At 40.4% G+C, this 23,121-nt stretch overlaps 1 protein-coding gene across 3 annotated transcripts in view; it reads right to left on the bottom strand.

Annotated features, from left to right (window-relative positions):
- VAV3 (vav guanine nucleotide exchange factor 3) overlaps positions 1-23,121 on the bottom strand; it is a 435,615-nt gene that overhangs the window by 149,399 nt on the left and 263,095 nt on the right. For all 3 annotated transcript variants that reach the window (XM_061411007.1, XM_061411006.1, XM_061411008.1), the window contains exons 16-17: positions 14,974-15,075; positions 14,566-14,666 (exon numbers count right to left, since the gene is read on the bottom strand). In XM_061411007.1, coding sequence (XP_061266991.1) covers positions 14,566-14,666; positions 14,974-15,075 — 203 coding nt within the window. The remainder of the gene's footprint in view (positions 1-14,565; positions 14,667-14,973; positions 15,076-23,121) is intronic.

Genomic DNA, 23,121 nt, shown 5'->3' with positions numbered 1-23,121 from the left:
AAGACCTATAAGCCAGAAAAGCCCTACACTACTTTCTTCTTCTACTGTGAGTTAGAGAAAGAGCCTGAACTGGAAATCGCAGACAGCAAGAAGCACCAAAAAGGAGGAGAGTTTAAATTTTCCATCCAAGCAGCTGAGGAAAGCTTTGCTATTTCCAGATGACCTCTCAATGGGAAAAGCTCCTGTCTTTCAGGGTCGGTGTTTAAAAATGAGAGTGCATCTTAATTTTAATTCAGAAATATTTTTTTCTGACACTGCACAGAATTGTTGTTATGTCCTGGTGAAGTTGATCTGTTACAATATGTTTAAATATATTTTATTTTTAGCATAAAACCTAGGATAGCCCACATGGCAGTAGTTGGCACATCACGTTCCAGTAGTGCTCTGGGTTTCCTCAGGAAGACGAATGACTGTATCTAAAGAGATGGGAATACCAGACCACCTGACCTGCCTCTTGAGAAACCTGTATGCAGGTCAGGAAGCAACAGTTAGAACTGGACATGGAACAACAGACTGGTTCCAAATAGGAAAAGGAGTACGTCAAGGCTGTATATTGTCACCCTGCTTATTTAACTTATATGCAGAGCACATCATGAGAAACACTGGGCTGGAAGAAGCACAAGGCTGGAATCAAGATTGCCGGGAGAAATATCAATAACCTCAGATATGCAGATGACACCACCCTTATGGCAGAAAGTGAAGAGGAACTAAAAAGTCTCTTAATGAAGGTGAAAGAGGAGAGTGAAAAAGTTGGATTAAAACTCAACATTCAGAAAACAAAGATCATGGCATCTGGTCCCATCACTTCATGGGAAATAGATGGGGAAACAGTGGAAACAGTGTCAGACTTTATTTTTGGGGCTCCAAAATCACTGCAGGTGGTGACTGCAGCCATGAAATTAAAAGATGCTTACTCCTTGGAAGGAAAGTTATGACCAACCTAGATAGCATATTCAAAAGCAGAGACATTACTTTGCCAACAAAGGTCCGTCTAGTCAAGGCTATGGTTTTTCCAGTGGTCATGTATGGATGCGAGAGTTGGACTCTGAAGAAAGCTGAGCGCCAAAGAATTGATGCTTTTGAACTGTGGTGTTGGAGAAGACTCTTGAGAGTCCCTTGGACTGCAAGGAGATCCAACCAGTCCATTCTGAAAGAGATCAGCCCTGGGATTTCTTTGGAAGGAATGATGCTAAAGCTGAAACTCCAGTACTTAGGCCACCTCACTCGAAGAGTTGACTCATTGGAAAAGACTCTGATGCTGGGAGGGATTGGGGGCAGGAGGAGAAGGGGACGACAGAGGATGAGATGGCTGGATGGCATCACTGACTCGATGGACATGAGTCTGAGTGAACTCCGGGAGTTGGTGATGGACACCGACAGAGGCCTGGCATGCTGCGATTCATGCAGTCGTAAAGAGTTGGACACGACTGAGCGACTGAACTGAACTGAACTGAAGGTGATGATCTAGCTATGCATACACCTGCACATCTTTACCTAGAAAACAAATCCAGGGAACAGAAGCTCCTCATGTACAGGCCCTTTCTGTCTTGCTGCTTGGTTCAAGCCAGCCAGCTGCAGGCATGAGTGAGCACTGAGCACAAAACACAAAGCAGGTAAGGTCCAGGCAAGGTATGAGTGGACTGGTCAAGTAAGGAAAAAACTAGACTGGCTACCACCATACGCAACACTCCCTCCTTAATTCTCCTGCTGCCTCTTATCTCCTGTTTTCCTTCTTTGCATCTCATCAAGCTTTCCTCCTAATTCTTATTGAATGTACCTGCTCTTCACAAAGGCTCCTCTGTGTAACCCAGATTGGAAAGTGGACAAGGGGCTTCGTGCTGGATACAACTCCAACTCTGAGGGCCTGAGTCTTTAATGGGGACTTACCCTTTCCTTGCCCCCACTCCCTGTCCTCCTGGCCACCACAGCACCCCCGCCCTCCCCACTGCCATCCAGAAAAGAGGCTCATTTCTTCCATGGACTTGGCATAGTGCAGTTCACACTGTGATCTGCTCATGCTGGGCAGAGCACATAAATAGTGGCTCTTAAAAGTCTGAGGTTTTATTTAGTCATATTTCATGGCAGGGTTCTGTAAATATTCTGAGGAGAGGGCAAAAGCCAAAGGACTAGAAATAACTCTTAGAATCTGTGCTGAATTCAGAAATTCTTAACCAGGCTCCTTTTATTTATACATTTGTACTTGTTCCAGTGGTTGTGCCATCAGCCTGACTGGCCCCTTTACAAACACGATCTAAATTCTGATAACCATATGAAGGCAGCAGCTATAAATTTTACAAAAATAACAGTGATGAGAGAGCAGAAAACCCAACTGCAACACACTGTTTCATACATGTTTAAAGTAAAAGTCAATTCTGGACGGGAAAATAGAATAACAACCTCTTCTGATGATGTATTCTATGGAAAAGTTGCTCTGATTTTGAAATCTACAACACCGTCCTTCATTTCCTCTTGATATGTACCCAAAGTTACTTTGGCGGGCACTCGGAGCTCTAAAACACTCTCTGTGCGTAACAGTTCCACATCAGGATGAGGATAATAAGAGCTGATGACTATCAGATTTATTTGGCTGAACTCTGACCAAATAGAAAGATGGGTGCTTGAGATATGACAAAAGATCTCTCTTTTACTGTCTCTTTTTCTTCTGGAAATTTCCTTAGAATGGTAATTCAATTCTTCAAGTTTCCAAAAGTTTCTAATCCTCAACTTGCCCTTACCCTGCAGCCGATTTCTCAGGCTCCTATTGATCAAACTATAAAATGTTCTTACCCTTTCAAGAACCTTTCTAGATGGTGACTCATGGGCCCTGAAGGGGTTTATACCTTGTGTTCTTTCATCATGTCCCAACTGGCTTAATGTAATTCAGAGCAGGGCTGTTACTGAGGTGCTTGGAGCCTGAGCAGAACTCCATCTTCAGCCCAAGCACAGTGCACGTATTTTATAAGACAAATGATTTTCACTGAGACTTTAGACTCCTATCATTCATTTGTTTAAACATAAATTTCAGTCCTATTATATTTGTTTTCTAATACAAGTGGCTCTCAATGCATACATTATTACACAACCAGCTTTGTCTCTTGTCTGAAGTTCTATTTCTTAAGACTAAACAAATTGGTGCCCAGTAAGATCATTTGTCTCAAAAGGGATCACAGGAAAGTAATTACCAGGAGAGCCTTTGAGGTTCTTCATCATCGTGGCTAATATTCTATTTTTATGAAACACTAAAACTGAAAGGCAGTAGGACTGATCAAATTTTGGAGGAAGTTGCACAAACCCTATTTTTACCACTCAGATCTACAGCAATATTCTGAAAAAACAAAAACATAACTAATACTTGGAAAGATGCTTTGATTTTAAGTCTTTTCAGGAGCTCTAACAAGGACCCAACCATATAAGAGTTTTCAGTTCACTCTAACAATTATTAATGTAAGATTGGTGGTGGTGGTTTAGTCCCTAAGTCATATCTGACTCTTGCAACCTCACGGACTGTAACCTGTCAGGCTCCTCTGTCCATGGAATTTCCCAGGCAAGAATACTGGAATGGGTTGCCATCTCTATCATTAAATTGACCCAAATAATTAAATGGAAGGAATAATAACTAGAATATAAAATTGTCTCAATAAGTTAAAAAAGATAACTAATTTATATAAAAGACTTTAAATAATGTTAAATAGAACCAAAGTCATTTTTTGGTTATGAAATCAATGATTAAACTTCAGTTTATGTGAAAGTCATGTGATAAAATGCCTAGTGGTAGAAGGATAAAATAAAATTATATTCTAAAATTTATCTCATGATAAAACACTGCAGTGTGCTGTGCTTAGTCGCTCAGTTGTGTCCAACTATTTGTGACCCTATGGACTGTAGCCACCAGGCTCCTCTGTCCGTGGGGATTCTCTAGGCAAGAATACTAGAGTGGGTTGCCATGCCCTGGTCCAGGGGATCTTCACAATCCAGGGATTGAAGCCAGATCTGCCGCATTGCAGGCAGATTCTTAACCATCTGAACCACCAGGGATGCCCAAGAATACTGGAGTGGGTAGCTTACCCCATTTCTCCAGGGGATCTTCCTGACCCAGGAAACAAACTAGGGTCTCCTGCACTGCAGTGGATTCTTCACCAGCTAAGTTAGCAGGGAAGCCCAAATACTGCAATACTATTTATAAAAGAGCTATTTCAGATGGCAATTTGGGGTGCAGGTTCTAGGTAACAATCTTGCAGGTTTAAGCCATGATGACACCAAGGCTACTTTTAGGGATGGCTGCAGCAGCAGCAGCAACCTGGCCTAGATAAAAGAGTGATTAAACAGATAAGCAAATGGGGATCTGCTTCAGTTAAATATTAGAGCATCTGAGGCTTGCATTCCCCCTAAAGGAAAAGACGAATTAAACCAAAGTCATCTGCTCCAGCAATATTTGCCTTCCAATGTTACTTTCTTTGTTTAAAACAAGAGAATGTAAAGCAAGCCATGTTGATCAACATCAAGTTAAGAAGGGGACAAGAGGAGTTTAGCCATATACTGCAACAAGGGAAACACACAAAGGCCCCCAAAGGTTGCATCTAGGGCTAGACCTGCATGGTAGCATACTGTGAGAAAGAAACGCCACTCTAGAATTACATCAGTTTTGCAGTGACTTGTTGAGAAAGTCTCACACAATGGAGTTCATACTTATTCATTATTAAGGTTGGAAAGTTTTGGCAGCATACCTCAGAATCCATGTACGTGTTGATCTGAGGTTGCCATGGTGAATGTGAAGAAGTCAACTCAAGTTCAGCAAAAAAAGAGATTAGAACTGCCTTCTCTTTATATCTATGCAAATCCTCAAATGTTAAGACATACACTAATCACCCAACCTTCAAATTTGTTTCCAAGTCGTACAGTTTGTCTCAGAAAAAAAATAAACTTAAAGGACCCTTTTAAACACTTGAAATGTACTTGAGTTAATAATCTATCATAGTCAAATATTAATACGAATAAATTACTTTTAGAAATGAACTGCATTTTTGCCAACTATTATTTTGAGGATGAATGAAGACTACACAAATTTAAGGGATATAGAGTATGAAATATAAAAGGTTTCTGAACCCAGGGAAGACAACATCCAAAGAAGACATAATTTCCACAGACACAAAAAAAGAAGCGTCTAAGAGCTATTTCAAATGCTTAATGGTTAGTATCTTTACCACATCCAACACTATCAAGGATTGTAGTTCGGTTAAAATATTCCTATTTAGGAAGGAGTAACAACATGATGGTCAACACCTTGACTTTGGACTGGATATTAAAGGATAGATACAAAAGATGAGAAACACATTTCCTGTGGTGAATGTGCATTTCCTTTCTACTAAAGGAAATAACAAGGGGAGGAGGGAATTCTCTGACAGTCCAGTGGTTAGGACACTGCAAATTCACTGCCGAGGATCTGGGAACAAGATCCCATAAGCCACATGATATGGTCAAGATAAAATAGAATAAAATGCTACAAACTTTCATTAAAAAAAAGGCTGATTAGAGGATGGGTACTCATTGTGAAAAACTCTTACAAAATAAAATTAAAATTAAAATGGTCAGAGACAGTAGTGCTCACCAAAAAGTTCATGGGTTCCACTACTTGTCCAGCTTCCCTTGTAATTAAGTTGAGGCCATGTGACTGGTTTTAACCAATGGACTTCTAATGCTAAAAAATGGAATTGTCACTTCCAGTTCAAAGGTCTTAAAAGCATCAAGCCCAGGAGTCACATGTTGAATTCACGGTCATAAGATGGAACTAGCTTGGATCCCTAAGCCATTACTTATAAGGCAAGGACCCACAACAAATACCACATGTGTGAAAAACAAACTTTTATGTGTTTAAACCATTGGGATTTGGGGTTTTTGGTTGCCACGATACAGCCTAACCTTGGCAAAGACATAAAACCGATACACAACCTAATTAGAGAACAATTTTTTTTTAAGATAAGAGAACAATTTAATGCAGACAACTATTAGATGGGTAGAGTAAGGTTAAAAGATTGGCAGAGATTGGAGAGGAAGTATTAATAAAAGAGGGTAATCTTGGAACTGTAGGGAGAAAATGGAGCACATCTCAGGGAGAGGAAACACTAAGAGCCAAGCAAAAATTCTAAAAATTGGGACCAAATGGAACAGGAAGTAAATTCCTCCAGAAATAGAGATATTTTTGTCATTAGGTGTCCCATGAGCCTGGTTGTCTTCTTGCTACTTATTAACCTAACCCAATGTCCCTTGTTAAAGGCTTAGTGATCAATGCTCAGGGTGTGAATTTTAACTTGAATAAATACTATAAAGGAATGCAAAAGTCTACTCAGTTTTCCAGATCAGGTTTTTATTCCACTTATCCCACAATCACTCAAGCTCTACTCTCTCCAAGGATAGAACCAGGAATTGTCCAATCCCCTACAGCCTCTTACTTCTGCTTCTAAGACCACAGTGATTTTTAGGGCCCGGAAATCTTGGTATACTGCAGTTCTACTCATTATTCTATCTATCTGTTGGTCTACCCACCTACTTATCTATTCATCATGGTCTCCCAGAGATCAGAACATCAATTCAGCATAGTTCTTATCAGTGAGAGGCTCACTGTCTAATTGAATTTTGAACATTATTCTGTGAGGAATAGAAGATATACTGAGAAAATAAGGGATACATCAGCCTTGATTTTAATAAAGATCACATTGCAAAGTGTATAGTGAAGGAAAACTAACAGCAGGGAGGAGATTTTGTAGTTAATCTATAGCAATACCATATACACAGATTTTCTAGAGACTGAGGAGGAGAACTAAGAAGAATAGGTAAGTGAATGAAGATGAGAGGCTGTTAAGTCAAGGCTGACCCCCAGCTTTGGGTGACTGTATGAGTGGTAGATCTTTAAGACAAAAAATAGGAGGAAGTTAGCAGTGATGACTACTGAGATTGGTTTTAGATATCTGAAACTGGAGGTCACTGCAGGATACCCAGGAAGGGATACATTAGAAGATGAAGATTTGGAATTCAAAGCTCAGGAGAGAGGCCTTAAGTGGACATGGAGCCTTATCTACCTGGGTTGCAGATTATGGGTAATGCCAGAAAAATTAATCAGATATACAAAGGATGTGAAGAATGATTAACAGTGACAGATGATAGAGAAGAATCAAGTTGAATAAGGCCAGCAATGTGATGACCAGTGGAAATGTCAATTGCAAGGTGGAAGACTCTTTAGCCTTCATTTAGGCCCTTGGGTCATTTTGTACAACTTGTAACTCTTTCCAACTGACCACTCCCTTAGCTATAAACATGCCCAGTGTTGAATGAAAGGCTCCACTTTTTAAACTGTCTTCCAACCCAACTATATCCAACTTGTTTACAACAACTTAGCCATTCCTACTAGCCATGATTTTCTGAACCACAATCGATTCTTGAGTAACAATGAACCTAGTGGAATCTCTTTTTGTCTCCTGAAGAGAATATGGACTATTAACCAATGAAGCCATAAAGCTCTATAAAACCGGGGGTCAATTCAAATCACCTATGATTTATTTTACAGAGAGACTTGGAATCTTTAAGTTTGCCTTAAATCAGTACTATTCACTTGCTTTAAATTTGGTTGTTGGGATGATTTCTCCCAAAGTCAAGTTCTCTCCTCTGTACAAAAGCCCCATTCAAGTAAACCATGTCTCCAGCCTCTGATATGTCTCATCCTGCCTCCTGCCCTTCTCCCGTACACCCGTTTTGCTCCAATCACATCACTCATGGAAAATTAATTATACTCATGGAAAATTAATTGCAAGCAATTACTCCTGGCTGTCAAAACAAAGAACTGTGCAAAAACTTAAACCAATATTGGGAACTGGGTTTCTCTGCAGACTAGGAAACAGCCCATAAAGTCTAGTTTGCCCGTGTCCTCAAAATACCACCTATTTTACCACACACAGATCTGCCAAGCTCAAACTTAAAATCTACCCATGACTACAGCCTACACCAGAACAGGAAGGGGTGAGGCTGAGGAGAGGATGTCAGGAGACTTCCAACTTTCAGAGGGTATCTGTTTGGCCAGTGAGGGAGAAAAGGCTGCTGAGGAACAGATCTCTTTATTTCTAAGGGCTACCCAGCAAATCCTAACCTGAAGGCAAAGAAAGGGAAGACTCTTCCATACCACTAATTACCTGACTGTGGGCATTCAGTGCCACCAGTCTCTTAAAAATCTTGGACAGGAAAGGACAGAAAGAGGAGAGAAAAAGAATGAGGACAAGATATGAAAAACAGAAGGAGAATGGAGGGCAATTTAAGGATGCAGGCAAAGAATCAAGAGAACACAAGACTTATGTTCAAAACTCCAAGAAGTGCTATTTCCTGGTGGTCCAGTGGTTAAGAATCCACTATTCAGTGCAGGGGTATGCATTCCTTCCCAAAAAATAGCTTCTTATCATAACACCTTGGATGAAAATACTGAGTTTTCATTGTATCCAGGCACTTTGCTATGCATCAACATTATTTCATATGATCCCTACAATAATCCTCTAATTTCATTTTTACGGATGAATAAATGAGATGTTTACACACTTTCCCCAAGTTCATGCAGCTAGTTAAGAGCTGAGCCAGATTTTTAATCATCTCTGCTTGACTCACAACCACTCTCCTACACTATTCCCTTTAGACTGCAAGAACCTTGCCAACTATGGGATCACTTTCTACTCCTCATAGACTGAAACTCAGAAGACAGGGCTATGGGACTGACAAAAATCCACTCACCTACTACGAGCAAATAACATGTTAATTGTCCTCAAAGGGGATAAAGGACAGAACACATAAAGATGAAACCACAGAAATATTAAGTGATAAGCTGCATCGGGTAGGCAGTTAAATAGTAATAATGTGCTGGTGTGCTGCGCACACTGCACCCAGTCGTATCTGACTCTCTGCGACCCCACGGACTGTACCCCACCAGCTGCCTCTGTCCATGGAATTTTCCAGGCAAGAATACTGGAGTGGGTCACGATTTCCTCTCCAGGGGATCTTTCTGACCCAGGGATTGAATCCCTGTCTCCTGTGCATCTCCTGCATGGCAGGCAGATTCTTTTAAGGACAGGACAGATAAAGATGGACCCACACACAAATATAAGTGATAAATTGCATCAGGTAGGCAATTAAAGGGCTTCCCTGGTAAAGAATCTGCCTGCCATGCAGGAGACCCTGGTTCAATTTCTGGGTCAGGAAGATCCCCTGGAGAAAGGATAGGCTAACCACTCCAGTATTCTAGGACTTCCCTGGTGGCTCAGATGGTAAAGAATATGCCAGCAATGTGGGAGTCCTGGGTTCAGTCCCTGGGTTGGGAAAATCCCCTGGAGGAGGGCATGGCAACACACCCAGCATTCTTGCCTGAAGAATCCCCATGGACAGAGGAGCCTGGTGGGCTACAGACCATGGTGCCTCAAAAAGTCAGACACAACTGAGCAACTACATACAGCACAGGCAATTAAATAATAATAAATGTATGTAACAGACTGAAAGTGAAGGGCTGGAAAAAGATTTTCCATGCAAATAGGGACCAAAAGAAAGCAGGAGTAGCAATACTCATATCAGATAAAATAGACTTTAAAACAAAGGCTGTGAAAAGAGACAAAGAAGGTCACTACATAATGATCAAAGGATCAGCACCCAACACGGGAGCACCACAGTACGTAAGACAAATGCTAACAAGTATGAAAGGAGAAATTAACAATAACACAATAATAGTGGGAGACTTTAATACCCCACTTACACCTATGGATAGATCAACTAAACAGAAAATATACAATAGACCAGTTAGACCTAATTGATATCTATAGGACATTTCATCCCAAAACAATGAATTTCACACATGGAACCTTCTCCAGGATAGATCACATCCTGGGCCAAGCCTTGGTAAATTTCCAAGCATCTGACCACAATGCAGTAAGATTAGATCTCAATTACAGGAGAAAAACTATTAAAAATTCCAACATCTGAACAACACGCTGCTGAATAACCAACAAATCACAGAAGAAATCAATAGAAACGAATGAAAATGAAAACTGTGGGACACGGTAAAAGCAGTCCTAAGGGGAAAGTTCATAGCAATACAGGCACACCTCAAGAAACAAGAAAAAGTCAAATAAATAACCTAACTCTACACCTAAAGCAACTAGAAAAGGAAGAAATGAAGAACCCCAGGGTTAGTAGAAGGAAAGAAATCTTAAAAATTAGAGCAGAAATAAATGCAAAAGAAACAAAAGAGACCATAGCAAAAATCAACAAAACCAAAAGCTGGTTCTTTGAAAGGATAAATAAAATTGACAAACCATTAGCCAGACTCATCAAGAAACAAAGGGAGAAAAATCTGGAGAGATCACAACAGACAACACAGAAATACAAAGGATCATAAGAGACTACTATCAACAATTATATGCCAATAAAATGGACAACGTGGAAGAAATGGACAAATTCTTAGAAAAGTACAACTTTCCAAAACTGGACCAGGAAGAAATAGAAAATCTTAACAGACCCATCACAAGCATGGAAATTGAAACTGTAATCAAAAATCTTCCAGCAAACAAAAGAGACGGCTTCACAGCTGAATTCTACCAAAAATTTAGAGAAGAGCTAACACCTATCCTGCTCAAACTCTTCCAGAAAATTGCAGAGGAAGGTAAACTTCCAAACTCATTCTATGAGGCCACCATCACCCTAATACCAAAACCTGACAAAGATGCCACAAAAAAAGAAAACTACAGGCCAATATCACTGATGAACATAGATGCAAAAATCCTTAACAAAATTCTAGCAATCAGAATCCAACAACACATTAAAAAGATCATACACCATGCAAGTGGGCTTTATCCCAGGGATGCAAGGATTCTTCAATATCCGCAAATCAATCAATGTAATACACCACATTAACAAATTGAAAAATAAAAACCATATGATTATCTCAATAGATGCAGAGAAAGCCTTTGACAAAATTCAACATCCATTTATGATAAAAACTCTCCAGAAAGCAGGAATAGAAGGAACATACCTCAACATAATAAAAGCTATATATGACAAACCCACTGCAAACATTATCCTCAATGGTGAAAAATTGAAAGCATTTCCTCTAAAGTCAGGAACAAGACAAGGGTGCCCACTTTCACCATTACTATTCAACATAGTTTTGGAAGTTTTGGCCACAGCAATCAGAGCAGAAAAAGAAATAAAAGGAATCCAAATTGGAAAAGAAGAAGTAAAACTCTCACTATTTGCAGATGACATGATCCTGTGCATAGAAAACCCTAAAGACTCCACCAGAAAATTACTAGAACTAATCAATGACTATAGTAAAGTTGCAGGATATAAAATCAACACACAGAAATCCCTTGCATTCCTATACACTAATAATGAGAAAACAGAAAGAGAAATTAAGGAAACAATTCCATTCACCATTGCAACAGAAAGAATAAAATACTTAGGAATATATCTACCTAAAGAAACTAAAGACCTATATATAGAAAACTATAAAACACTGGTGAAAGAAATCAAAGAGGACACTAATAGATGGAGAAATATACCATGTTCATGGATTGGAAGAATCAATATAGTGAAAATGAGTATACTACCCAAAGCAATTTATAGATTCAATGCAATCCCTATCAAGCTACCAACAGTATTCTTCACAGAGCTAGAACAAATAATTTCACAATTTGTATGGAAATACAAAAAACCTCGAATAGCCAAAGCGATCTTGAGAAAGAAGAATGGAACTGGAGGAATCAACCTACCTGACTTCAGGCTCTACTACAAAGCCACAGTTATCAAGACAGTATGGTACTGGCACAAAGACAGAAATATTGATCAATGGAACAAAATAGAAAGCCCAGAGATAAATCCACGCACATATGGACACCTTATCTTTGACAAAGGAGGCAAGAATATACAATGGATTAAAGACAATCTCTTTAACAAGTGGTGCTGGGAAATCTGGTCAACCACTTGTAAAAGAATGAAACCCACTTTCTAACACCATACACAAAAATAAACTCAAAATGGATTAAAGATCTAAACGTAAGACCAGAAACTATAAAACTCCTAGAGGAGAACATAGGCAAAACACTCTCCGACATACATCACAGCAGGATCCTCTATGACCCACCTCCCAGAATATTGGAAATAAAAGCAAAAATAAACAAATGGGACCTAATAAACTTAAAAGCTTCTGCACATCAAAGGAAACTATTAGCAAGGTGAAAAGACAGCCTTCAGAATGGGAGAAAATAATAGCAAATGAAGCAACTACTCAAAAATATACAAGCAACTCCTACAGCTCAACTCCAGAAAAATAAATGACCCAATCAAAAAATGGGCCAAAGAACTAAATAGACATTTCTCCAAAGAAGACATACAGATGGCTAACAAACACATGAAAAGATGCTCAACATCACTCATTATCAGAGAAATGCAAATCAAAACCACTATGAGGTACCATTTCACACCAGTCAGAATGGCTGCGATCCAAAAGTCTACAAATAATAAATGCTGGAGAGGGTGTGGAGAAAAGGGAACCCTCTTACACTGTTGGTGGGAATGCAAACTAGTACAGCCACTATGGAGAACAGTGTGGAGATTCCTTAAAAAACTGGAAATAGAACTGCCTTATGATCCAGCAATCCCACTGCTGGGCATACACACTGAGGAAACCAGAAGGGAAAGAGACACGTGTACCCCAATGTTCATCGCAGCACTGTTTATAATAGCCAGGACATGGAAGCAACCTAGATGTCCATCAGCAGATGAATGGATAAGAAAGCTGTGGTACATATACACAATGGAGTATTACTCAGCCATTAAAAAGAATACATTTGAATCAGTTCTAATGAGGTGGATGAAACTGGAGCCTATTATACAGAGTGAAGTAAGCCAGAAGGAAAAACATACAGTATACTAACGCATATATATGGAATTTAGAAAGATGGTAACAATAACCCTGTGTACGAGACAGCAAAAGAGACACTGATGTATAGAACAGTCTTATGGACTCTGTGGGAGAGAGAGGGTGGGAAGATTTGGGAGAATGGCATTGAAACATGTAAAATATCATGTCGAGTTGCCAGTCCAGCGATGCACGATACTGGATGCTTGGGGCTAGTGCACTGGGACGACCCAGAGGGATGGTATGGGGAGGGAGGAGGGAGGAGGGTTCAGGATGGGGAACACATGTACCTGTGGTGGATTCATTTTGATGTTTGGCAAAACTAATACAATTATGTAAAGTTTAAAAATTAAATAAAATTAAAAAAAAAAAAATGTATGTACTATTTCTATTTTATACCTTTGTAAACTGTTTCTGACCTTCAGAAACATTAGCAAGTGCTAATCTTGTCTCCTTTACCTACAGACCTTGAGCCAATTAACTGCATAAGCACAGTGACTCCCATCAGCACCTGGGCACTGCTCTTCTGAGGATGCAATCAGTCCAAGCAGGCAGGGCAGGCACAGTGCAGGTGCTCAACTAATGCCAGGCTCTTTCTCCAAGCACTGCCCAAGCCTGGCGTAGAGAGTGGCTCGAGGAGCCTCGCAAATACGTCTATGGAAGGAGCCGAATGAGAGGAATGCGCCGTGATCTCCATTTTCTAATAGGATTCACAAGTTTTGTATGATTGCCTATTTTCTGAACTGGGCTCTGAAATGAGCTATTATTCTCTGTTTCACTCTTCTTCACATTATCCAAAATAATTCAATGTCCACCTTTCCCTTTGGGAAAATCAAAGGTTGACACAGCTACCTTTTGAACTCAGGCTGTTAAAGATCCCTTTCTTCTGTTCAAAAAGTTTTACTGATTTTGAAAGGTCTTATTGATAAAACACAGAGAAACTCAGGGGAAAAGGACAAAGAGAAAGAAGAAGAAAGAGAAATAATAAAGAGGCCAGCAAAGAAAGAGAAGGAAAAGAGCCCAAGAGGGGCAGAGAGAGGCAAAAGGCTACTGAATGCATAATTGCCAACAGTGTTAGAAACTGTCTCAGGTTACAATCATAGAGCATTATTTTTAAAAACCAAGGGGAAAACATTTACACAAAATCCAAAGGATGTACATTCTTTGTTAAAGGCTGGAAAATGACAATGTATTCAATTCATTAATTCATGAATTAGTCTGTGCACTGTTTACTCCTGGCAGCCTTAGCCTTTTGGAGATGAATATTTAAGAGAAAAGGGGAGAAATTCAAAAACCAAAGACAGAAAAAGAACCATTTCTTCCTGTTTTGTTTTCCAACTCTGTTTGTGTGCTGCAGCTATGTTTGTATAGTGTTGGCGAGATTTAGGGGAAGGGGTGAATGGAACAGGTGGTAGGGAACCTCCCAAGTCCCTCTTGAAGCCCTCCGTCGCTCAGCTAGGTATAAAAGTCACAAGAATTTCAAACCATTTTCTAATTGTGCTCATAAACAATAGTGTCAAAAGCCGATATGTTATAATAAACACATATTTAGAGTAAATTAGGCCTTAATTATGTTGAGCAAGTTTTATGTTCTCATTAAAAGCCCAATCACAGCAATAAACATGACTTACCAGCGGAATTAACTCTGCTGCAATTGTCTACTCTTCCCAAACATTCTTTGTGTGCTCTGGCACCACACTTAACACACAAATAACCTTGAAAAAATGTTCCCCTGCAAGGGAAAATCAGAGAGTGATAGGTTAAAAGGTGCAAAATTCTGCCTCTAGAAAACCATTAGCGCCAGGAAGCAGAACAAGAGAACACAGCACTATGCAGGGTCCCCTTCAAGCCAATGGAGAGAACCTTCCTGGGTTCTGAAGGAACGGTCCAGGCACAAGGCCAAGGAAAGATCTGATGGATCCAAACTGGTAAGGCATATACCCATTAGAAAACATTCTGACTGGGACCCTAGGGAAGCCGAAACATTTGGCAATTACACCAGTTCCTTTAAACTGAAAACCAAGACCACGCCAACTGACCTCAGGAGCATCTGGCAGACTCTGCAGGATGTAACCCGGGTGAAGGTGTGCATCTTGAACTCGTGGAAGTTGGAGTCTGCATAGTCTGGTCTTATGTTGGATCTAGACAAAAGGAAAGAGGTAACATCCTCAAGAAAGCTTCACAACACAGCATCAGTCTAAGTTCATCAATTTTACACTGGGTAGAGAGGTGATTCAGACAAACAGGCTATTAAATACACAATGTTTTCTAAGCCAAATGCTTTGCATTAAAATAGGTACCAAAATCTGACTGTGTGAGAACCAGCAACATATAGACTGAAGCAACCGAATCCGGCTCAGAATTGCATGTTCCCAGGGAACTTTACAGACTGGCCACGTAGGTCAACCTGCCAGGAAAAACACAAAGCCTGAGGGATATTCACGCTGTGTGATGATTTCTTTTTTCTCTAGCCACATCACCAAAATAGAAACTAGCTGCAGGGGGCAGGAGGGAGGGGAAGGGGTGCTGCATTTCCACAGAGTTCCTGTCGAAATAGGTACGTGGATTATGTAATGATCTATAAAAGTGAATACAAATTTCCCAAAAGAGTTCAAACAAAGCATCAGTCTGATCATTAAAAATGTCTTCCTTAAAAACAACCCAGAGTTCTGGCAATCTAAATAAAAGGTAAACAAAATTACTTTATCATTTATATTCTCTGTATATTATACACATATACAAAAAAAAAAAAAATACTAAGCATACTGCAAAATGACATTCACTGTGCATTTACTCTGTGCCGATACTGTGATAAAACACAATGTGCTCATTACACCTCACTTAACCTTCACACCAATCCTAACTGTGTGGCACTAATCAATTCACTAGTTTACAAACAGGGAAATAGAGGCTTGCGTGCGTGCATCTGAAGTCGTTTCAGTTGTGTTTGGCTCTTTGCAACCCCATGGACTGTAGCCTGCCAAGCTCCTCTGTCCATAGGATTCTCCAGGCAAGAATACTGGAGTGGGTTGTCGTGCCCTCCTCCAGGGAATCTTTCCAACCCAAGGACTGAATTCATGTCTTGTATGTCTCCTGCACCGGCAGGCAGGTTCTTAACCACTAGCATCCCATGGGAAGCCCCAACAAAAGTTTACATTAAAGGAAAAGGCAGAGCTGGGAACTCCAACCCAGGTCTGTGCTCTTAGCCACCAAAATTGTAGTGCAAGGAGGAATTCAACAGTATTCACCTTCATATAATTAGATTTTTGTGTTAATAAGTATATGGGAAACTGTTAAGTTTAGTCATTTCCAGAGGACTTTTTATATTATTCTTAATTTGTCCATGTTACCAAAGAAAGCAGAAAAATTATGAAAGGATAAATTAAAAATGAATACAGATCAGAGGGACCCCTAGAAAGCTAAGATGAGGCTGAGATGTTACATGATCTGCGAGACTGTAGGAAAAGTTTGAGATGAGCCAGGATTTCCCCTTTTATAGAACACAGCGACTCTCAAGCACACACAGCCTTGGCATAATGAAGCATAACACAGGCGGGCAACCAGGCATCAATCTCTGAGGTACCAGGAGAAGCCTTACGAAAAAACATTCACAAAGGCAATTGGAGTAGCAGGCAGTGATGCAGAAGTGTCAGCAAGGTCAGCCTTGCAATCCATCTGCTGAATATAACCGTGCTAAAAATGAAATCAAATATTAGTGCCATCTGGGATTTCTCTGCTCTGTGCTTCTGGCGACCTCACTTTTTAGGAAAGTGTTCCACTGCGTGCTGCAAAGGACGGCCATTTCCATGGAGGCATTTTTGTGTTGCTGATTAAAAATTACAGAGTGTTTCTTCAGGAAGGGAAACATTGAAGAAAAGATAATGATCTAGAAACAAAATTCTTTTCACATTGTTTCTTGAGTCCATACAGCCAGGCATTGATATGAGCGTGGAAACCCGTTTCCTCAGCCAGGGAGGCCCACTGTCCACCTCTCTCTGAGCACCAAGGTGACGCAGTGACAGAAGAACTCTCAAACAGCAACTTGGGTCTGGCAAACTTGAAGAATTCATCAGCCTGGAGTTTCAGAATACAAGTAGGTCTCCTTCAGGCAGGAACTCAAGTAAATAGATACAAAATAGCTAAGAATTTAATTAATTTTAGAAGTCTACCTAGAACATCTTTCTCTTAGGGTCAGCCCAAGTCATATGTGTGTGTTGTGTGTGTGTGTGTTTACCATTTGCATTTAACATTTTCACCAACTAACTAGGAATAAGCTGACTTTTCAGAAGATAAAAGCTGAGAGCAAGATTACACTGAAAGGTTAAAAAGAAAAATCTTACATAAAGAAAAAAAATAGAAAATATTGTTGACAGTAGTTGCTGTAAGTTAAGCGAGACTTGAAGATGTATGGTAGAATGGTAGAAAGAACGGTTGGAAATTTGGGGCTAGTTTTTAACTTAACTGCATATTATTTTAAAATTTTTAAATCAAACACTAAAGAATAAAAGTTAACTCTATGACCCTGCTACTGAGGCACTACAGAATATAAAAGCATGGTTGAGAGCAGGAATCTGAAATCAGACCACCTGGGCTTACATCCTAACATGCAAATCACTAACAGGGTGACCTTGGGCAAGTTAATAGTACAAAGCAGGAATACTAATAAAATCAAACTCGGAAAGGAAGGCAACTTACGTGAAGTGCTTAGGACGTTGCCTAGCCCAGAGCTAGTGTTCAGTGAGTCTTGGCTCTAATTTATAAATTGCTGATTCTAATTCCACATAATAATGATGTAATCAGGACAATGCTTTTATGAGCCTTGGGACTGAATCTCTAGAGGGTCCCCATTCTCCTAGGAATTTCACTGCAGGACGGTTGTATGTTCAGTGTCCTTGGGACCAGGAATCCATATGTAATGATTTAAGCACATTAAGAAATAGGGTTACTCAGGAAAGGATATGTATGTAAAAAGTCCAGGGAATTAGATGAAGTCATATCAAACACCAACTAAAGATAAGAGAGATGTCAATACACATGGGGATGCAGAAACCAAAGACAGTAACTTAGCTGAATGGGAAAGCTGGAAAGGTAGGCTGAAGCAGAAGAGGATAAAGAAACATCAGGTTTATAGATGTGATAACACAAGGACAGAAATGATCAAAAGTAGAATGTATTGCTGCTGCTGCTGCTAAGTCACTTCAGTCGTGTCCAACTGTGTGTGACCCCATAGACGGCAGCCTGCCAGGCTCCCCCGTCCCTGGGATTCTCCAGGCAAGAACACTGGAGTGGGTTGCCATTTCCTTCTCCAATGCATGAAAGTGAAAAGTGAAAGTGAAGTCACTCAGTCGTGTCCGACTCTTAGCGACCACATGGACTGCAGTCCACCAGGCTCCTCCATCCATGGGATTTTCCAGGCAAGAGTACTGGAGTGGGGTGCCATTGCCTTACACCTCTAATGTACCAGGCACAGTAATTGACTCTTCATATATTTTTTTCACATTTACTTCTCACAATAAACCTATAAAGTAGAGTGATTCATTCACTTCACACTTAAAAGCACCTACATGTAGACAGGCCCTGAAGCAGGAATAGAAAGAAGAATCCCTGAGCTGGAGACCAGTGGGTGAAAAGGGGGGATGTAGGAGTGAGCAAGAGTGGCTGGCAGGGCCAAGGAAAGAGTTGATGTCTTCAACAGGGATTGACGCCACATTTTCACTAAGTTGCTTCAGTCGTGTCTGACTCTTTGTGACCTTATGAACTGTAGCTCGCCAGGCTCCTCTGCCCATGGGATTCTTCAGGCAAGAATACTGGAGTGGGTTGCCATTTCCATCTCCAGACATCACATTTAGTTGACCCTTCAAAATCTCTATGACTACTATGTAGAGAATTCCTTGCAGTGCAGCAAAGGTGGACAGAGCAAGCCCAAGTACGGGGTTGCGCTGACTGCAGATGAGAACTGGACTTGTAATAGGTCAGCTCACTTGCCTGGTCATACAGCTAGAGAAAAAGGATTCCATTTAAGTAACTTGCTTTGATATACTACAGTTTACTTACGAGAACTTGGGTGGAATCTCATAGATTCCATTTCTTTTGCTTCATTTCAGTTCAGTTCAGTTCAGTTGCTCAGTCGTGTCTGACTCTTTGCGATCCCATGAATCACAGCACGCCAGGCCTCCCTGTCCATCACCAACTCCTGGAGTTCACTCAAACTCATGTCCATCGAATCGGTGATGCCATCTAGCCATCTCATCCTCTGTCGTCCCCTTCTCCTCCTGCCCCCAATCCCTCCCAGCATCAGAGTCTTTTCCAATGAGTCAATTCTTTACATGAGGTGGCCAAAGTATTGGAGTTTCAGCTTTAGCATCAGTCCTTCCAATGAACACCCAGGACTGATCTCCTTTAGGATGGACTGGTTGGATCTCCTTGCTGTCCAAAGGACTCTCAAGAGTCTTCTCCAACACCACAGGTCAAAAACATCACTTCTTCGGCACTCATCTTTCTTTAGGGCCTATTATTAATACAAGTAGGCTTCCCTTGTTTAATCAGTTAATCAAATATTTATAGAGAAAGGCATACTGATGCTCTTGTGGCTCCTATAACCTTTCATGATCTTCTCTGACTGTCATCTTGTCCTCTGGCTCCATGTGGTAGCCAAGTTGAGGACCATACACCTCGCCTAGCCTGGGCAATCCTCTCCATCCTGCAGATCTGCATTTCAACCTCAGGCATCTCAAATGCAGCACACACAAAACTCAACCCCACACCTTTCCTAACATACCTGACTCTTTAAAAAAAAAAAAAATACAAAGCCTTGTTTGGAGGGCTGATCTTTAATAGATAACAGCAATGGAGCTGCTAAGTATGAAATCCTGATATAACACATCTGATTCCAATCAAATTCTGATTTCAGTCTATTACCATTCACTCCTTTCAGGAGAGAAACTCAAAGAGGCATAATGAATTTTTCCCTTTCCCTGACATTCTCTACATTTTCATTTTCTCTTAACCTCTCCTCTGCTCCAATTCCCTCTTCCCTGACACCCTGACCAACTTCTACTGATTCAACTTTAAAAATACTTCCTCTAAAATGCAGGTTCCATTCTCTCTTCTCACTTCCTAATTCAAATCCTCAGTATCTCCCAACTAAATTGTGACAATGACCTTCTTAATTATTCCATCTCCTACTTTCTCTATTTAAGGCCATCTTTCCTACTATTTCCAGAATCACTTTTAAGAATGAAAATATGATATGTCACTCCCTCCTTTGAATACATCTGCTGATTCCTAATGCCGATGGGGATAAAGATAAATCTTCTAACAATGGCATGAAGAGTTTTTAAGCTCTAGTGTTAGCTACCACTCACCTGCCCCTTCTTTCCCAAACACTCACAGTTCAGTTCAGTTCAGTCACTCAGTCGTGTCCAACTCTCTGCAACCCCATGAATCGCAGCACGCCAGGCCTCCCTGTCCATCACCAACTCCCAGAGTTCACTCAAACTCATGTCCATCGAGTTGGTGGTGCCATCCAGCCATCTCATCCTCTGTCATCCCCTTTTCCTCCTGCCCCCAATCCCTTCCAGCATCAGAGTCTTTTCCAATGAGTCAACTCTTCACATGAGGTGGCCAAAGTACTGGAGTTTCAGCTTTAGCATCATTCCTTCCAAAGAACACCCAGGGCTGATCTCCTTACAGTCCAAGGGACTCTAAAGAGTCTTCTCCAACACCACAGTTCAAAAGCATTAATTCTTCAGCGCTCAGCTTTCTTCACAGTCCAACTCTTGCATCCATACATGACCACTGGAAAAACCATAGCCTTGACTAGACGGACCTTTGTTGGCAAAGTAATGTCTCTGCTTTTGAATATGCTATCTAGGCTGGTCATAACTTTCCTTCCAAGGAGTAAGAGTCTTTTAATTTCATGGCTGCAATCACCATCTGCAGTGATTTTGGAGCCCAAAAAAATAAAGTCTGACACTGCTTCCACTGTTTCCCCATCTATTTCCCATGAAGTGATGGGACCAGATGCCATGATCTTCGTTTTCTGAATGTTAAGCTTTAAACCAACTTTTTCATTCTCGTCTTTCACTTTCATCAAGAGGCTTTTTAGTTCCTCTTCACTTTCTGCCATAAGGGTGGTGTCATCTGCATATCTGAGGTGATTGATATTTCTCCCGGCAATCTTGATTCCACCTTGTGCTTCTTCCAGCCCAGCGTTTCTCATGATGTACTCTGCATATAAGTTAAATAAGCAGGGTGACAATATACAGCTTGTATATTGTCCTAATATGTCCAAATATTTCCTATTTGGAACCAGTCTGTTGTGCCATGTTCAGTTCTAACTGTTGCTTCCTGACCTGCATATAGGTTTCTCAAGAGGCAGGTCAGGTGGTCTGGTATTCCCATCGCTTTCAGAATTTTCCACAGTTTATTGTGATCCACACAGTCAAAGGCTTTGTCATAGTCAATAAACAGAAATAGATGTTTTTCTGGAACTCTCTTGCTTTTTTGATGATCCAGCAGATGTTGGCAATTTGATTTCTGGTTCCTCTGCCTTTTCTAAAACCAGCTTGAACATCTGGAACAAGCCATACACTATAAACATGCAGATCTTATCCAATTTCTCAGTCATATTCTTGTCTATAATCCTGGATTTTATAATCCATTCACTCTAAATGTTTCCCCTAACTTACAACTGCTAATTTACCTGGTTACTAACTTAGGACCCGATTTTAAAAAACGAGACTCCTTGGAATATTTTCTTTGGGTCCACATGATTAAGATAGTGATTATCAGTATCATCTGGATTCTCAAAGTACTTTTTTGGTTTTCTAGTACAATATTACCTTGTATTCGAACCGCTAATTATCTGCTTCCAACAATCAGAAACCTGTTCAATGCTATTTATGTCTATATTACCAAGACTTAGCTCAATGTTTCCTATCTATATGTATTAAGCTTACAGCATTGAATAAATTAACAAATATTCCTATCTATATATTAAGTATTCTGCTACTTAAAGGGAAGAACTAAAAAAAGTAAAAGTATAGTTGTCATACCCTCAGAAAGATATCCACTGAGTTAGAGAAGCAAAAACTCATATCCATGAAATAACAAAACTTATAATTAAGGATCAAAAAAATAAAAAGCGAAAATCAATTAGTGGCTAAACAATAAGAGAAAATCAATAGTGTTTCATGGATAAAGGAAAGGGAGAAAATGGCATAATTTTGGGGAGAAAACAAGGTTGAAAGCTCAACAATGAATATCAAGTGTTCATAGAACAACAGCAGATACACCATCTGTGACATTGTAATAGTTAATATTATGTCTCAAGCTGACTGGTCCATGGTTGCCCAAATTTTTGGTCAAACATCATCCTGGGTGAAGATATTTTTGGACAAAATTAACACTTAAGTCTGAGACTGAGTAAAGCAATTGCCCTCCCTAGTGAAAGTGGGCCTCATCCAATCAGTTACAGGCCCAAATAAAATAGAAAGGCTGGCCCTCCCGCAAGTGACAATTATTTCTGCCTGACTACCTTTGAACTGGGACACAGACACTTTTGCCTTCAGACTCAAGCTTAAACAATGGCTTTGTCTGGGTCTCAAGTCTTCAGGTCATAGGAAAGACCCATGCCATCAGCTCTGCTAGTGGCTTTTGAAGTCATACTGGACAATACATCTTTGGCTCTCCTGAGTCTCCAGCTTGCTGACTTACCCTAGAAATCTTGGGGCTTGCCAACCTCCCTACATGCATAAGCGAATTCCTTATGACATATAATACACACACACACACACACACACACACACATACATACATACATACACACACACACACACCCCATTTGTTTTGTTTCTATGAAGAAATCTAATACAGAGACACTAGAAAGTAACATTAGATAGGACTGCTGTTCTTGTTCAGTTGCTAAATTGTGTCCAGCTCTATGTGCCTCCACGGATTGCAGCATATCAGGCTCCTCTGTCCTCACTATCTCCCAGAGTTTGCTCAAATTTATGTCCATTGAGTCAGTGATGCTATCCAAGCATCTCATCCTCTGCCACCCCCTTCTCCTTTTGCCTTCAATCTTTCCAAGCATCAGAGTCTTTGCCAATGATTTGGCTCTTTGCATTAGGTGGCCAAAGTATTGCAACTTCAGCTTCAGCATCGGTCCTTCCAGTGAATATTCA

The sequence above is a fragment of the Bos javanicus genome, chromosome 3, assembly GCF_032452875.1.
Source record: "Bos javanicus breed banteng chromosome 3, ARS-OSU_banteng_1.0, whole genome shotgun sequence".
NCBI lineage: Eukaryota > Metazoa > Chordata > Mammalia > Artiodactyla > Bovidae > Bos > Bos javanicus.
The sequence above is the reverse complement of the archived record's forward strand: the minus strand, read 5'-3'. Positions and strand labels throughout refer to the sequence as shown.